The sequence below is a fragment of the Lithobates pipiens genome, unplaced genomic scaffold (assembly GCF_037356315.1).
Source record: "Lithobates pipiens isolate NorthernLeopardFrog02 unplaced genomic scaffold, aLitPip1_a1.2 Scaffold_27, whole genome shotgun sequence".
NCBI lineage: Eukaryota > Metazoa > Chordata > Amphibia > Anura > Ranidae > Lithobates > Lithobates pipiens.
In genome coordinates this window covers 88,834,161-88,846,248 of record NW_027507788.1, presented here as the reverse complement: position 1 = coordinate 88,846,248, position 12,088 = coordinate 88,834,161, and the positions used below count along the sequence as shown (strand labels likewise).

Sequence of the window (12,088 nt, the reverse complement as noted above, 5' to 3'; positions counted from 1 at the left end):
CGCACCTTCAGTGCTGCTGGTGGCTTTGTTACCGATCACAGGGTGCGCCTGTCCACCGAATCAGTTGATCGACTGACCTTCATCAAGATGAATCAGTCTTGGATCACCCACAGCTACCAAGCACCTGAAGCTGATGTAACCGAATAATTTTTTTAAAATATCACATCCCTTCAAGACTGCCTATGCTGATGCTGAGTGACTGTCCTGTTATGTTGATTGTCTATCCTCTTCCTCCTCCGCTGATATGTTGGAAGAACATTTCTGGTTCTGGGTGATGCCATCAGCCCAATTTTTCTGCCCCTGTTTAACAGGGGCGTTTAATTACAATTTTTGATGCAATGCTTTGCAGCAGGGCTAATTCCTGCAGTAAAACAAGAGTATATGGAAGAGGTTGCAGTGTCGTGGCACCAGCACCAGTGCCTAAGGCCCAATTTTTCTGCCCCTGTTTAACAGGGGCGTTTAATTACCATTTTTGATGCAATGCTTTGCAGCAGGGCTAATTCCTGCAATAAAACTAGAGTATATGGGAGAGGTTGCAGTGTGGTGGCACCAGCACTAGTGCCTCAGGCCCAATTTTTCTGCCCCTGTTTAACAGGGGCGTTTAATTACAATTTTTGATGCAATGCTTTGCAGCAGGGCTAATTCCTGCAATAAAACAAGAGTATATGGGAGAGGTTGCAGTGTCGTGGCACCAGCACCAGTGCCTAAGGCCCAATTTTTCTGCCCCTGTTTAACAGGGACATGTAATTACAATTCTTGATATAATATTTCACAGGAGGGCCCATTCCTGTGCCTACCCAGAGTAACTGTGAGGACTTATAGTGTTGTGGCACCAGCACCACAACCACCAAAGGCCAATGTTTCTACCACTGTTCAACAATGGCATGTAATTACAATTCTTGATATAATCGTTCACAGCAGGGTGCTCCAGCGCCCACCAAGAGTCACTTTCAGGGCTTACAATGTTGTGGCAAAACCAACACCTTGTTCCGCCATTTCTGCAGAGCATATAGGGCAGGCCCCTACTTTCAAACATCCAACTTACAAACATCTCCTACTTACAAACGGAAGGAGACAACAGCAAGTGAAATGAAAAAAGATGTAAGACAAAACAAATTATACAGGGGTGATAACCCTTCCCTATGTTTTCCAAAAAGCTTAAAAATAGTTTGTTTGACTGGAGCTACACTTTAAAAATGTACCAGTTGAAAATTACAAACAGATTCAACTTAACACAACAAACCTACACAGTCCCTGTCTTGTTTGCACCGCCTGTATACTGCTGTTCTGAGTATATAGGGCCTGGGGGCCACACGCATTTCCTTTTTTTAATATGGGTACGGGGTTCCCCTTAATATGTGTACAAGACCCAAAGAGGCTGGTAATGGGCAGGGAGGGCTACGCATGCAATTTTTCTCAATGATTTTCAACCATATTGCAGGAACCAGATATAACATTAAAACTGCAAGCAGTTTTAAATGATGTTAATTTCGTTTAATGTCATTTTGTGCAGGGACTGTTCTAAACATGGGAAACACGTGGCACTTCACAGGCATACTACAGACACCCCCCTTGGCACCATATTTAAAGGAATATTTCACTTTTTTTTTCACTTTAATCATCATTAAAATCAGTGCTCCCGCCAAAACGGACATTTTTAAAAACATTTTAGGCATTGACCCATGTCCCCTGGGGCAGGAGCCAGGTCCCCAAACCCTTTTTAGGACAGTATCTTGCATATTAGCCGTTAAAATTAGCACTTTTAATTTCGAACATTCGAGTCCCATAGACTTCAATGGGGTTCTAAAGTTCGTACAAATTTGGGGTCCGTTCGAAAGTTCTGGTGCAAACCGAACCGGGGGGTGTTCGGCTCATCCCTAGTCAGGGAAAACTGATCTCCTTACTGGGAGATTGCCTATGGTCAAAAGTAGAGATATCTAGGACTCTGTGCCATATTCTCCATTTCCATCAGGTGGCAAGATTCACTTTGCCATTGGTCCCCTTACTTCTTCACTCTGGGTGCCCAAGTCTATGAGCATGCAAAATCTGCAGGGGATTATTCTTCTATTTTTAGTTGCAGAGAGCACAAGACATTGTGCAATGGAAAATCACTATATTATTTATTAGGTGGTGCCCTCATAGGAATGTATAATATCTTCTTAATTGCTATAAGATATTGCAGGGGGAAATTGAATGCCCTGAGCCTTCTGCAACAAACTAGCCCAAGATGCTTGTAAAAAGCACACATGTGCAGTAGCCAGAGTTCAAAAGGACCCTTTTACTTTTCCATGGGGAAGATATTTTTCCAGTGTCCAGGTTTACGCACCACTAATTATACTCTGATCAGCCATAACATTATGACCACTGACAGGTAAAGTGATTATTTTGTTACAATGGCACTCGAAAGTGAGTCAGACATATTAGGCAGCAAGTGAATATGTTGTCTCTGATGTTGATATGTTGAAAGCAGAAATAGGCAAGTGTAAGTATTTGAGTCGCTTTGATAGAGGAGAAAATTGTATAGGCTAGACACCTGGATCATAGAAACTCCCAAATTGAAGCTCTAGTGAGATGCTCCCAGTCTGTAGTGGTCAGGATCTACCAAAAAGGCTGGCCCGTGTAGTATGATCCAAAAGAAGAGCTACTGTTGCTCAAATTCCTTTTAAAAAGTTAATGCTGGCTGCGATAGAAAGGTTTCAGAACACAGAGTGCATCACAGCTTGTTGCATATGGGCCTGCATAGCTGCAGGGTGCCCATGCTGGCCCTTGTCCATAGCCAAAAGCAACTAAAATGGGCATGTGAGCATCAGAACTGGACCACAGAGCTATGGAAGAAGGAACCCAGATGAGAGGACATAATGTTATGATGGGTTGTCATAATGCTATGGCTGATCAATGTATACTATCCTGCTGTATGTGATGGGGTTCCTATTAAAATGTCCTCCTATGTTTAACCACCATCTCAAAAGTAAATCCTGTAGTGCTAGTGCTACACAGTGCTATTTTTTTTTCCATAAAATAAAGGATCCAAAACTAGCTGCATAGCCGCCATTTTTAACCATTTTAACCATTTTTAAAACAAATTTAGAGCAGAATAAGAGTTAGAATTATTGGCAAAGTTTATGGTCTTCTACTGTATATGCCTTCAAGGGAGAATCATCATCTCTGTTTGTCTAAGTGGTCATTGTTACTGAGACTGAAAGTGAGAAAACTAGAACAGAAATAAAGGGGAAATCTTTCAATGCAGACACTTTGACAACTGTTCAAGAAAAAACTTTCTTTACTCTCTGCTGTGTCTAGAGGATAGGAAGTGAAGGGAAATGTCCACAATGGAAAATACTAAAAAAATGATGGGGTTTTAACCATTACCCACTCTATTTAAAACAAAAAAAAATTAATTGAACAGTGTATCCACAGAATTAATGAAACAAAGAGCCCTATGACATCTTTTGAATGTTGGTGCTTTACCTCACCGGGACATAAAGGATATATTTTCTTCCTATACACTCAATTTATTACTACTACATCCAAACTACCCTACTTGGAAAAATGGGTACCAGACATTGAACAAACTATAGAAATGAAAGATGGGCAAAAATGTTCTATACAAAGTCATAAAGGAAATAATTAATATGTCTCGTAAAAGAAAACTTGAAAACCATCTCTAGATGGTACGTAATTTCTTATAAAGTAGCAAAACCGCTATAGATTAAAAAACTTCAAAATGTTTTAGACAATTTGACTACAGAGGAACAATGTAACATATTTGAGGGCAGTTTCTCATTATTAGATGCTTCTGGAAAACTAGGATTTTTAAAACAGCTTACCTGTAAAATCCTTTTCTTTGATGTACATCAGGACACAGAGCCATAGTAATTACTATGTGGGTTATATCGGACCGACAGGTGCTGGACACTGGCAAGCCCCTAAGGTGTGCACTCCCATATATAACCCTTTACTGGCAGTCCTCAGTTTTGTAGCCAAGCAATACAAGTGTATACCAAGAAGGGAGGATCCTCTGTGTCCCCTGATGTACATCAAAGAAAAGGATTTTACAGGTAAGCTGTTTTAAAAATCCTATTTTCTTTTCTTACATCAGGGGACACAGAGCCATAGTAATTACTATGTGGGATGTCCCATAGCAATGACAAATGAAGGGGGGGAGACACAATAAAAAACAGGAGGCTAGAGGACTCATACTGCAGCCTGCAGTATACTGCGCCCAAAGGTAATATCCTCATGACCTTTAATATCGATTTGATAAAATCTGATAAACGAATGAACCGAAGACTAAGTCGAGGCCTTAAAGATCTGAGTCGTAGAGGCCTGATGATGCACCACCCAAGAGGCACTAATCCCCCTGGATGAGTGTGTTCTAACATGAGAAGGAAGAATTTTCTTCTTTAGGCTGGGTTCACACTGCTGCGGCTAGGAGACCCGGATGTGATTCGCACCGCACTGCAGTGCAAATCACATCCGATCTCTGTGCGATGCGAGTTTAGCCATACAGATAGTATGGCTGAATTCGCATCGCACCCGCTCCAAACTCACACAGGACCCTTTTTTTGGTCCGCAGCAGAATCGGATTGCATGGGTGTTCACACCATGCGATCCGATTCCTGTCCGAGTTTGCAGATCGCACTGCGATATGCGAACTGATCTGGGGGTGTCATTAACGTTTCACTGACACTCCCAGCAGTCCGCATAGGGCAGTGTGAACTGCCGGCGGGAGGCATGCGATGCGTTCCCGCATCGCTTCAGTGTGAACCCAGCCTAAAGCTGAAGCTTGAACAATCACTTGACAAATCCATTTGGAAAATAATGGATCTCGATGCTGCCTGTCCACATTTTGGACCCTCTGGCAGTACAAACAAAACCTGTGTTTTTTGAACCTGTGCAGTCGCCTTTAAACAGACTCTGATCGCTCTTACTACATCAAGAAAATGTAGTGTCTTCTCTTCCCTAGATTAAGGCTCTGGGGATAAAGAAGGAAGAATAATAACTTGGTTTAAATGAAAACCTGTTACCACTTTTGGTAGGAATTCAGGATGAGGACATAAAACCACCTCATCCTTATGCATGATGAAATATGGTTCTTACAAGACAGAGCCGCTAGTTACAATAATGTTCTAGCAGAAGAAATGGCAACCAGAAAAGATTATCTTTCTTGTCAAAAGAATAAAGGAAATTTCTCGTAAAGGTTCAAACGGCTGATTCAGCAAAGCCGATAAGACCAATTTTAAATCTCAAGGATTTAGAGGTGCCTTGATAGGGGGAATAAACTGTGTTACCCCCTGAATAAGCTACACACTAAGAGTGGGAAGCAAAAGGCCACAGGAAAAACACTGACAAGGCCGGGATCTGGCTCTTGATAGAAGTCAAGGCCAGCTTCATTTCAGATCCCATATGCAGGAAATCAGGAATCCTGCCTATGACATACTTCCTGGGGTGCCAACCCCTGGATCCACACCAAGAAACATATGCCTTCCAGACTCTAAAGTAAGTGATTCTAGAAGCCGGCTTCCTGGCATTAATCAAAGTAGACACTACCAAAGGAGATCACCCACAATCTTTTATAGAGTGGGATTCAACAGACAAACCTGTTAAATTTTTAGTCCGTAAGGTAGAATGTAATACCGGACCTTGTGCAAGAAGGTCTGGCTATAATGGCAGAGTCCAAAGGACTCCTACTGCCATCTTTATGATCTCAGTAAATCAAGATCTTCTGGGACCCACTGGGGCCGCCAGAATCACCTCCTTTTGTTATTGCTTAATCCTGCGGAGATGGCGCGGAAGTAGCAGAACTGGAGGAAATGCATAGATCAGTAAAAACTGATCCCATGGGAAGACTAATGCGTCTGTTTTGCCTGCTAGCGGACCCTTTGTTCTCGACAAAGTATTGGAAACAAAACAAGGCCTGAATCTTTTTTATTCCAGACCAACAGGATGGTGGTGTCTTGAAGCAGTTTTTTGAGTAAAACTGTGCATAAGGGACGGGTTTGAATGAGGCCACCATTTCCCCTAAAAATCTCCTGCACAGCCGAATGAAGGAATTTTAATGTTTTGATAAGTTGAAATAGTCCTACAATGGAGCTGATTCTTGTCTGGGGTAAGAATACCTTCTTCTGTATAGTATCTATAGCCAGCCCCCAAGTACTGTAATCTCCTTGATGGTTTTAAGGAGAATCTTCCTAGGTTGAGTATCCAACCTAGAGATTTCAGATAGTTATGGCTGAGATCAGTCTCTGGTTTTGGACCTGAGACTGAATGATCTATTAAAAGTAGATATTCTAATAGGCTAGGACCGCTATGCCTTGAGCCCTTAATCTGGCTAAAGGAGGTGCCAGAATCTTTCAGAACATTCGTGGTGCTGTGGCTAAGCTGAACGGCAGGGCCACAACTGAAAAGATGATTTTATATTTCAAAACACAGAAATTTCTGGTGAGCGGGAATATTTGGCATATGAAGAGTTGCAACTCCCCTCCTTGCAGGATGGACACAGCTGATCAAATTATGAAAGGATCGGATGTTTAAGTGCCGATTCAGATCTTCGAGATCTAGAATGGGTCTTACCTCTCTGTGTTAGGACCTGGGCTTGAATCTGGGACCTTTGGTGTGTCTGGCAGTGACTCTGCTTGCTGAGCCACCTGAAATGCTGGACAGCTCCTTGGACAATTCCTTGAATGATCTTGTCTTGACTCTTGTTTACCTTGAACCTTGAACCCTTTGCTCCTCCCATGAACTTCCTGATTTAAGCCATAACTCTGCACTTCCTGGTTGCCAGAATATTGTGCCTTCACCACCCAATATCTTGCTCCTGTCTCTCCTGCTGCTGACCGTATCCTCGTTACCAACATTTGGCTTGTTCCTGGACTACCCTTCTGCTGAATCCCAACCTGCAACTATTTGTTACTGACTTTTGCTTGTTACTCAACTACGCTTCTGCTTGATCCCTACCTGCTATATCTTCTACCAGACCCCGGCCTGCTCACCTCCTGGTGGGGCTATCCTGAGAACCGCGATCTGACACTAACACGCAGCAAAGCCCATCTCCACCTCCAGGAGCTCTGGTGAATACCTGTTAGTGCTTAGACCCCGCACCTCAGGTGAACCCGTGTCATCAGCCAGGGTGACCTGTGTGAATACCTGCTATGCTGCTATAGCTACTGGCCTCTGAGCCTGACTCCAGACCGTGACACTCTGATATCAGAGGTTCCCTTAGTGGAACAGGGGGTTTTGGCTCAAACCTTTTAAGGTTCCAGAACCAAACACAGACTGGGATAACAGCTGATCCAGAGGCCAGAAAGAGAGACTTATTTTTTCTCTGGATCCTTAGGAACATTCTGCGAGGAGATGGAAACTCTCAGAACTCTAGTTGTAACCTAGAGAAAAAAATTGCAGAAATCCATCTGTCTTGACATTGTTCCTGCCAGATCTTGAGAATCGCAGGACCTTTCCTCTCACCCAAACGAGTGGGGGTGCTCCTTCATGAGAAGGCTTTAGCATTCTGCTTTGTGGGCTTTCTGCCCCAAGATCCTGGTGCTGCCCTTGTGGACTTTCCCTTGAACCTGACGACAGATGCCCCAGCATAGGAGAGGCAGCACAATAAAAGGAGAAATTTGAACCTCTTTTTTACTGGTAAAGAGAGCTTTACCCTATTAGAGGTATTTTGAATGTATTCATCCAGATCATAATTTCTTAGCCGTACCCCATGAAGGGAAACAAACTGGCTAAGAGCTTTCACATGGTGCTTCGGCTGACCAATATTTCAACCACAGAACTCTGCAAGAATGCACTAGTCCAAGCATAAGCCATAAGGCTTAAACGATAGAGTCTTTCATAGCATCTACCATGAGACATGAGGCGTCAGATACACCACCAGCCCATTGCCCATTGCCGGGGCCTGCTCATCAAGCAGAATTTTAGGTATCTCCATAAACTGTTCCTTACCCCTTTGAAGTCCACATTTTCAATGAGTTAGCGTGACTCAAAATGTGCTCCACCAAAATGGTGGAGCAGAACGTTAAAGGGTTAATGGATTGAGATACACCAATTGCAGCAAGAACTGGAAGTTCCAACCTTAATTTGCTGGATCCTTTAACATCAGTGCATTATCCACCGGAAATGTAAGACTCTGCTCACTGAGGTGTTTGCAGCATCAATTGCTGGAACCCCCCATTTTCTTCATAGAAATCCTCTTTCATAGATAAAGTGTGGAAAATTTCTTGGGATGATAATATTGTTTATCCGGATGCTCCCATTCAGAATACATAAGCTTTTTTTTTTTTTTTTAAGCTATGCATGAATAGGAAAAAACATCCCCAGGTGGGGGAGGTTCTAATGAACCCAATTAGAGGTAGATACCCCAAGAGCCTGTGCTGCAGGCAACAAAAGGGTTAGGTAAAGGAGTACACAAGCAACCTGACTTGTGATGCTACTCCTTCCATATTAGGATCTTCCGAAGAGGATAAATAAATATCTTCCAATATTTTGGAAGATCTACCTGATCCCCAGTCTCCTGCCCCTCAACAAAAGGGCCCTGAGGACTAGATGGGAATCTGCTATGTTTAGTCCTACTATGGAGAGACATCATAGCATTAATCTTCTTTTCAAATATTCAAATGATAGAAAAAAAAAAACTGTTTGTATGATTGATATATACAGGGACTGAAGTGTTCTACCCCTGACGGCTCAATCTGACTAGCCGTATCCCTCGCAGAGGAGGATGACATTCTTTTGGAAATGGATTTAGTTTACAGTGCAAAACAAATGACCTTTTTGAGAAGTTCATGGTCCCATTACCATTCATAGCCTGAAGCATAAAACAGGCATTATGCAAAAGAATGTACATTGCTAGGCTATAGTTCAGCGCCATTAGTTGCTATTAACCCTAGCTTCAGTAAAGTATAATGTGCCAAAGGAGTAAGCCTGTGTTCACTAACCTGACCAAGACATCCACCTGCTCTGTCCCTCCACAGCCAGCAGCAGCTTTCGCATACACAGTGCTGAGACCAGCTTCCTCCGTGTGTGGCTGGCGCCTGATGCCAATAGCCACGCCCCCAGTGAATTATGCCCCCCTCCTTTCCTTTCCAAGCAAAGTGCTTTCCCGTGTGAGTGCTGTCCTGTGGACCTGTAGGCATGGCAGGGGGTAAATCCTCCACTGATGTGGCCATGGTCTGTACCTTTTTTTTTTTAAAAGGCAATTGCTTTGGGGGCACAAATAACAACAAATATTTGGGGGCACAGGAGGAGACCAGACCTCTCCTGCTTACCGGAGGATCTGTTGCGGCTGGAGGAGAGGAGAGTGAAGGCTTCCTTGCCGTTTCCAGTGTCAGGACGGTGAGTGCTCAATACAGCCCCCAGTGGTAACACATAGGCATGACAACATTATAAATAGAAGGAGAAATTCCTGAGAAAATCTCCCTTACCTTGCAGCAGGGTTTTATCAGAGATAAAAACCCAATCTTCACCCTTCATGGTAAGCTCCGAGACCTTTTAGGAAACCTTCAGGAACCGGGGAACCTCGGGTTACCCACAATCCTGGACCTGCGACAGCACCCTGCCAGTAAAAACGTTATGGCCTCACTACCAAAAAGTACTGGATACCAGGGCCCAGCTCTCAAAGAGAAGAGTTCGCAAGCAAAACCCCGTTTCTTCAGACATGAGGCCCGGGTACCATTCATTTAGCCCAGGAAAAGACATCAGAACAGATCCGGTCAGCATGGCTGGCCTCAGCAAGGATTACTACCAGTGGAGCTTAGCACAGCACATCTTTACTCGTGACCAACACCTTAGACACTGGTGAAAAAAATGAGGACTCCCAGTAATGGGAGGGGTTATATAGGGGAGTACACACCTTAGTGGCGTGCCAGTGTCCAGCACCTGTCGGCCCGGTATATAACCCACATAGTAATTACTATGGCTCTGTGTCCCCTGATGTAAGAAAATAAAGGATATATACTCTTATTTACTCTATCACCCACCCTAATATTGCCAAAAATCTACATAGAGCCCTTCCCAATGAACCACTAAAAAGAATACCAAAACACTCTCAAACTCTGATATTCTAAATGTTCTCATCAGGCAAAAATATCAATAGCTAGATCTTGAAAATCACTAACAATTATTTTAACATTAACTGAAAGCCAACTTTCTGATTGAGCTTGAGAAAATGTAAGACCCCCCTGGATTCAATATATTTGTCAATTCATTTTTGCTTTGGTTTTTCAACTGCTTGGACTGTGTTTTTCACCTTAAAGGGTAAGTGCTTCTTTTCCACAAAAAAATAAAAAAGGTGAACTAACTCCTAAAATCCTGGCCACCACTCTATACCCCAATGCACAAAGCAGCTGTTAAGCCCTCTGCTGCTGGAGTAGCGTTCTGTACACAACACACTGCAATACATAGCCTTGGAGTGACATTGGCCAATGCAGCCACTTAAACACGCTGACCAATGAGAAACTTGTCTTCCGGTAAGCTGTTCCAGGTGAAAGAAGTTCTTCTCATCCACCAGTATGGTCACGCTGACCAATGAGAGCTTACCATTTGCAAGCATTATTATGGATACTCAGGGCTGTGTAGTGCAGTACATGTTCAGGCACTATGGGCAGCAGGGTCCAGAGGGGTGGCCAGGTTATGCGGCATTAGTTTACCTTTTTTTTTTTTTTTTTGTGAAAAGGTGAACCTACTCTTTAATCTTTTCCCTTAACAATACAATACTTTTATACCAGTTCTTTTTGTTACTCTGTATTTTTGCTACATAAGCATTGCCACATTGTAAAAGTAGACTCTAGAACTTTTTATTTATTCAATAAGCATAATAAAAAGAAAATGGGTAAAAAGTTTGGGCTATATCGTAGAAACACAATGTCAACATACATGTTCTGTAATAAAAAATGGCACAAATACGTGGACCTCTAACAAGCTAAAGCCCAAATCTGGAAAACTAAAATAAGTTGTCCATGCAGTTGGACCATTGCCTGCTCTGCAAGGGTTGACTGCATGATACTCATCTCGCTATAAACATAATTGGGGGGGGGGGGGGGGGGTTGATAACATTGATGATACACATATGAATTTTTGCAAATACAGGTTTTGTATATACAGTATAAGGGTACATAATTTACCAAGAATTAGGACATATAAGGACATATAAGGGTTTATTTACTAAAGGCAAATCCACTTTGCACTGGAAATTCCCTTGGTGGTGCAGTCGCTGTAGACTCAAGGGGGACATGCAAGGACAATAAAAAATTATTTTTGCTTGTACATGATTGGATGATAAAATCAGCAGAGCTTCCCCTCATTTCAGATCTTTCCCTCAGATCAAAAGCGAGTGCACGTCCAAGTGCACTTGCTGTGCACTTGTAGTGCAAAGTGGATTTGCCTTTAGTAAATCAACCCAATTGTTACAAAGCATTTTGGCCCCATAAAAAATTGATTGTACATAATTATTTTATAAAATACATATAAATATCTAGTGAACCCAGATTATCTACTGCATAAAGATACACATTTTATATAAAACTAGTCACTCAAGTTGCAATGTTGGAGTCATCTCAGCTAGGCTGTGCCTACAGCAACCAATTATACTGATACAAAGAATGTGAGAATTTGATCTGCCAGTATGTTTTATTTAAGATCCAGTGTGAGTGCTTGAAGTACAGGTTCTTTTAGATCTTATAACTAGTGACTGTTGTCTGTAATGTTGTCTCCTTCTCTCTGTGCTTACCTGAGCTGCTGGGTGGTGGTATAGACTGGTAAACACTGTTGGAGAAAGAGCTGTTGATAGAAAGATGGCTGGACGCGCTGCCTGCCTGGCGCCTCTGGTTACGTAGTTTTTCTTCCCGTCTCCATTTGGCTCGCCGGTTTGAGAACCAAACCTAAAAGAAAAAGGTCCTGTGACACGGTTGTAAACACTGTACTGAAATCACAAAAATAATGCTATGAAGAACTAGGGTAAGAGAAGTCGGCAATGTAATTGGTTCTTCTGTTGATTAATATTTTTAGTGTACCTTGGAAGTGTCATATTTAATGTCTTTGGTCTCTTCATACTGTTTACTTGCCAATGGCAACATTAGCCATCCAG

At 42.6% G+C, this 12,088-nt stretch overlaps 1 protein-coding gene across 1 annotated transcript in view; it reads right to left on the bottom strand.

Annotated features, from left to right (window-relative positions):
- LOC143933975 (paired box protein Pax-6-like) overlaps nt 1–12,088 on the bottom strand; it is a 118,861-nt gene that overhangs the window by 25,802 nt on the left and 80,971 nt on the right. Inside the window, exon 5 of the mRNA XM_077457192.1 lies at nt 11,732–11,882. Coding sequence (XP_077313318.1) covers nt 11,732–11,882 — 151 coding nt within the window. The remainder of the gene's footprint in view (nt 1–11,731; nt 11,883–12,088) is intronic.